Source organism: Phoenix dactylifera, chromosome 2 (genome assembly GCF_051530095.1).
Source record: "Phoenix dactylifera cultivar Ajwa chromosome 2, Ajwa_hap1_PhDact_Kaust_v1.1, whole genome shotgun sequence".
NCBI lineage: Eukaryota > Viridiplantae > Streptophyta > Magnoliopsida > Arecales > Arecaceae > Phoenix > Phoenix dactylifera.
Window position 1 is genome coordinate 25,931,549 of NC_143191.1, and position 5,689 is coordinate 25,937,237.

General features: G+C 41.0%; 1 protein-coding gene across 1 annotated transcript; it reads right to left on the bottom strand.

The window, feature by feature from the left end:
• Nucleotides 1–812: 812 nt before the first annotated feature.
• On the bottom strand, nt 813–3,752 carry LOC103713613 (uncharacterized). The gene is made up of 2 exons (XM_008800610.6): nt 3,280–3,752; nt 813–1,454 (listed from the first exon to the last, which is right to left on the bottom strand). Exons 1-2 carry the CDS (start codon nt 3,674–3,676, stop codon nt 955–957), a joined length of 897 nt encoding a protein of 298 aa, XP_008798832.2. The 5' UTR covers nt 3,677–3,752; the 3' UTR covers nt 813–954.
• Nucleotides 3,753–5,689: the final 1,937 nt, after the last annotated feature.

Below are 5,689 nucleotides of genomic sequence, written 5' to 3' on the forward strand. Positions count from 1 at the left end.
CTCATGAGAAATCCTTTGACTTGAATCCTCTGAATTATGGCCTGAAACACTTGAAAAGCCTATTTTAAGGCTATCGTTAGTGAGGATACTCCCTTGAGCAGTTCTAGTTGTAATACCTTCCCTGAAATCCTACATGCCTTACCTATGAGCGACGATGCCATGGGCTTCCAAATGGGATATGGTTTCGCCGTTCCTGAGATGTTCAAATCTCCCACAATTTTTTAACTGAGCAACCCAATTTATAAAGAGGTCTCCATTTGGCTGTCCATCCATCATCTGCTAGTAGTTCACGCGCATTCCTTGATTCTGGTGACCAATTGAATATGGGAGAAGGTCTTGTTCTATCCTGAGAGAGGGGACAATCAGACAACAGAACTGCTTTTCGATTTCTTCTTTTCACCTTAGACCAACTGCCAGTACAAGGCAAGGAAGACCACGCAGACTCAATAGATTCTATGACAACTTACGAGAACGAAGTCATGCTCGAGTTAAATAGGACATGTAGCAATTGTGCAAAAACTAATTTTTCTTTTTTTTTACACGTGGGGGAGGGGGGGACAAACAATAAAAAATTAAAAAAATAAAAAAATAAAAAACAAGGAGAAGCCCCTTCCGCAACAAATGATATTATATCTTTCTTCCAAAGTTTTTCTTTATTTCAAGAAAAAGAATTTTGTATATGCAGATAGTTTCAGAACCATCGTGGCCTCAAAAGTTTCAGGTATGGCCAGATGGTATAGAGTATATCATACCGTACCAGTTCAGGACTGGTCTCCAATACTTGTCAGGAAGCTAAAAAAATTTCGTATTAATACTGTACTTGCATGGCACCGATACGAGGTTCGGTATTGAAGCGGTGAATCACGATTTGGGGTTTCATTCCCCAAAATTTGGACGCACTTACCTATTATAACATCAAACAAAAAAAAAAAAAAGGGAAAGGAAAAAAGAAAATCACGTGCCTCTAAATGCCATTGGCCAGTTTCTCTCATTCACCTGCAATTCCCTGCACCTAAACCGCATCCTACAAAACCTCTGCCCCATGGCAATCCCGGGCCGGGTCACGCCGGCTGCCATCGCCCCTCCGTCACCTACTTCCTCCCTCCCCACTGGAATCCTGCTCGTCGTCCTCGTGTACGAACCAAACCACTTCATCTGGACGTAGCCCCTCCTCCTCCATGGCGGGACGTGCATGCCCGCACTCCTCATGGACTCCTTGGCCGCAGCACACATCAGCTTTACGATCCCCTTCAGCACCTCCGGCCTCCCGACGTACACCGCCGGCAGGGGACCGAGGAGAGTCAAATAGTCGCTCGTCGGCCGTGCAATCTCGAACTCGGCCGGTAGATCGATCTCCAGGATGTAACGGGTCCCACCTCCGGCGATCACGTCGATGAAATCGTGGTGGCCGGCGGGGACTCTCTTAGCTCTTTCCCAGGAGGATTTGCAGAGCCCTGAGGAAGTCAAGTTCAGCGAGTTGAAATGTGTTTGAAAGAGTTACGTGAAGAACAGGATCAAATAGGAGCTGGTCATTCAGTTTAAATTTTGTTTAAATCCGTTTTAGTAGAATCTCTGAACAAAACAGCCCTCAAGAGTTACTTTTTTTGTGGTGTGATTGCAGCAAGAAACCAATATGACTATCATTATAAGAACCAGAATGTAAATAAATTTGAAAAGCCGAAAGAGTCACTACAATAATCTCATTTTACTTTTTTTTATTGAGTTTTTTTATATATACTCTTCCAAATATATAAAATTATGTGGATATCCTCATAAAATTGCTATTTATATGTATACCATCATCAAATAATTATTTTGCATATACAGCCTTCTTTCTCTTTCTTTCTTTTATATATACCATCTAACGTCATTAAAAAATAAATAATTTAAATTTAAAATAACTGAAATATTCTTACAGGTAGTACGCAAAAAGAACACCTTATAAGGATACATATGCAAATAACAACTTTGCAAGGATATTATGCAATTACGTATATTTAGAAGGGTATGCACTTAAAACAATCAAATAAAAAATGATTAATATTCAGTGAAGCTATTTCAGTTGTTCTTAATAAAAAAAGGTGGCAAAAAAGTTAATATTATCATGCCACATGATCTCATGTTAATATCAACTTTTATAGAATGAGTCACATTACTTTTACGAAATTCTCGCCTAAAAAACAAACAACTCAACATTTACAAATCACTAATATTTTTCTAATCTAAGCATCTAAAATTAATTTAAAAAGTATACACTTAAAAAATCTAATAAAAAATATCAAAATTCAGTGGAGATAATTTAGTTGCTCTTAATAGAAAAAAAAAAGCAAAAAAAATAATATTATCATGCCACATAATCTCATGTTAATTTAAATTCTTATAGAATGAATCATGTTTCTTTTACGAAATTTTCGCCTAAAAAACAAATAACTCAATATTTACAAAGCATTAAAAAATATTTTACTAATCTAAGCATCTATAATAAATTTAAATTTGATATGCTTTAATTTTTTAAAAATAATAAAAAATAAATAGATATCATATATTCAATACTGATAATTATATCAAAATCAAATGGAGAATAGCATTATCAAAATTATCACCTAATATTCCAACTTGACCATCTTAAAAGAAAAATTGATAATGTGGCTCAATCTTTTTTTAACTTATCCGTTCAACTAAATTATAAAAGACTTAACAAGTTTCAGCCGAGTTTTGATCCTTTTTTAATAGATTTTTTGAAAATATATCTTTCTAAATATGAAAAATTGCATGACCATCGTAAAGTTGCTATTTGCATGTATACGCTTATATTTTTTTTTTTTTTTGCATATCTACCCATAAGGATATTTTGGTTTTTTTAGTTTTAAGTTAGATGGTATAGATATATATGCCATATATATATATATATAGTAATTTTAAAAAAGTATTCATACAATTTTATACATTTAGGAGAATATTTATGGTTTTTTTTATTTGAGTCCCTTATTCATCCATCTTGTTTTGTTTCAACAAAATGAAAACAATAAAACCATCTTCCATAAACAGATTTATGATTTTTCCTTGAAAAAAAAATCATCCATAAACAGAAAATCAATCAATATAAGATTAAACAACAAACAAGAGAAGCAGCTAAAAACAATACGGAATCAAGAGCAAAAAGGAGGACCATTTTGCCGACTATAATTATTATGAGAACCCCCAAAATGGAGAAAACTCAAATCAAGCAGCTGAAAGAAATGCTACTGCTATTTTGTGTTGACGAGAACAGAAGCTTACCCGCATCAAAACCCCTCTCACGTAGCCAGCTCATCACGCGCCTCTTGAGCCCGGCCGTGTCGGACCCGACCGCCCGGACGGCCCCTTCCGCTTCGACCCGGATCCGATTCGCCACCGAGTCCGCCTCCGACTTGGCCAGAGCGGCCTCCAACATCGCTCTCCGGTCCCTATTTCCCACCTCCTTCTCTTCTGATCCCGTGTCCGACTCGTCCCCTCTCCCTCCATCATCATCATTCACCTCCTCGTCGTAGAACGAGTCCACCAGGTCCGCCAACTCGGCCGAGTTCTCCGGCGACCCCGACTCGCCCAGCCTCCCCTCCCATAGCCTCGCCCTCTCCGTCCCGTCCAGAGGCGCCGTCGCCCTCTTGTACCTCGCCGTTCTTTCCCCCGTTCCCATGGGCAAAATCGGAATACAAAATTCTCTCTCTCCCCCCGCTTCGTCGTGGTGGAAATGGAGAGGGCTCGCAGTATTTATAGACCGCGTCCGGGGATGTACAGAGTTATGGTACACCTTAACTAGCGTTTATCAGAGCCGTTGCATGGAGCGTGGACGTGCCGACTCGGTGCCGCTGCATCCTTTAGCCCCTCGTGATTCGTGAATCTCGCAGCGCGTTAGAGATTTTCCGCTTTGGCACGTCGTATTTGGTAAAGCCGCCGGTTGAGCAAGGCTTCTTACATTCATTGAACTTGCTGGCCAACGACTACGTTCAAAGTACCCGGTTTTTGTGTCTAGATACGATGAATCTCCTGTTGCCAATGTGCCTGGTATTGCGTCCCAATACAAAATGAATCCAACGCAGCCAAATCCAGGGTCATGGAAGACAGCACTATCAGAACATCATCATCCGGCTTTACATCACAAAGAAAATCATTATTCAGTTAAGACACTTGGGATGTACATTATATGTGCCTCTTTTTTTTTTTGGTACAAGTGGGCTAAGTGCTGAAATTAAAAGTTAGAAGGAAGTGATGTAATCTATATATTCATACCACCTAACTGCAAAAACACTTATACATGCAGCAAAGAACACAGAACCAGTACTATAGTTATAATGGTACTATAGTTATATGTTCCATTACCTTCCTCAGGTGTCAAATGTGATGCTGTACCTGGTCGTTCAAATCAGACCTCCAAATCCCGGGAAGCACGTCAGCCATTTCCGTTCTTAGAGTTCGAGAAAAAAGCGCAGGCAAGTCAGCTAGCGAACCAAGGGGCAAAGAAAGGGTAAAAAGCCAGTTCCGTGCCTATAGTCATTCCTCTCTCTGGTAGCAATCCGGTCTCCAGTCGGTGGTAGTAAAGGAAGGAAGGCTAGCTGTCCTATCAGTGCGGACAAGCCAGTCTGCCCATGCAAGCAAGCAAAGAAGCAGTGGGAGTCAAGGCAGTCTGTGCTTTCTAAGGCATCTATGCCAGTCTGCCCTATCTTTATAGATAGGAGCCCCTCTCTGGTAGAAATTCCTTCCCAACGCTATCTGTCCAAGGGGAAAAGGCTTTCAAGCTTCAGTGTGCCAAGCGAGCGCTGCCCATTCACTCCTAAGAGTGCTTTCTCACGAGCGAAAGCCACTCAGTTGCTTGCTAAATCGAAGAGAGCAGAAGGCACCTCGCCTAACATTATAGGAGAAGGGGCTGAAACCACTCAAATCTTCTTTGTGAAATTGAAGAAGAAATGGGCGGGCAGCTTAGACTCTTTCCCGAAGAGAGCTCCAACCAATAGATGAGATTAGAGACGCTAACATAACAGGGGCAGGAGACATATCTTTAAGAACCAAGAACGGGATATTCGCATTAGCAGAAGGAGGAGAGCGAAGAGATGAGCACTTTTCAAGCAGCTTTCCTTAACGAAGTCATTCTATGTGACCAATGCACGCTTCAAAGAAAGCAAAGAGGGATGCTCGCTAGCAGCTCAAGGGGATTGAAGACCAAGGCAGGGCTCTTGTTGACAAAGAAGGTCTAAAAAGGCAAATTAACGCATTTGAAGGTAACCGCCCTACGTACGTATAGTAGAAAGACCCATCGGACCTGTGAAAGTCTCGTTTTTGACTAAACTAAGAAACACGGGCTTTGCTGCGACGAGGATGCCTTTTTTAATCAGCCAGCGTCAAGACCTGCAACAGAGTCCTACCACGTTAAGGGAGAGCACCCAACTTGCTTGTTGACACGTGAGGGGAAAAGATAAAGAAGGAGTTGCAGCAGCGGGCTTTGGGGGAACTCATGGCATTCATAACCCTCTTTTGACTTTGTATGTTAGGGTATTCCCTTAGCTGGGTTTCGCTAATGAACTAAACTAAAAGACTGCAATTAGCGTTTATGGAAGAAGAAACTAAGGAGCAAGGCGACCGCAGTCGAAAATTTTGAAGTCAAGCATGCAGCAGCAAATAGTGCGGTGGGACCCCCCCAGAGCTTTCGTTTAAA

Bases quoted from the DNA above. Each gene is read 5' to 3' on its own strand.
- LOC103713613 (XM_008800610.6), bottom strand. From the start codon at position 3,676: ATGGGAACGGGGGAAAGAACGGCGAGGTACAAGAGGGCGACGGCGCCT. The intron at 1,455-3,279 runs GTAAGCTTCTGT...TGACTTCCTCAG, and splicing joins TGAGAGGGGTTTTGATGCGG to GGCTCTGCAAATCCTCCTGG.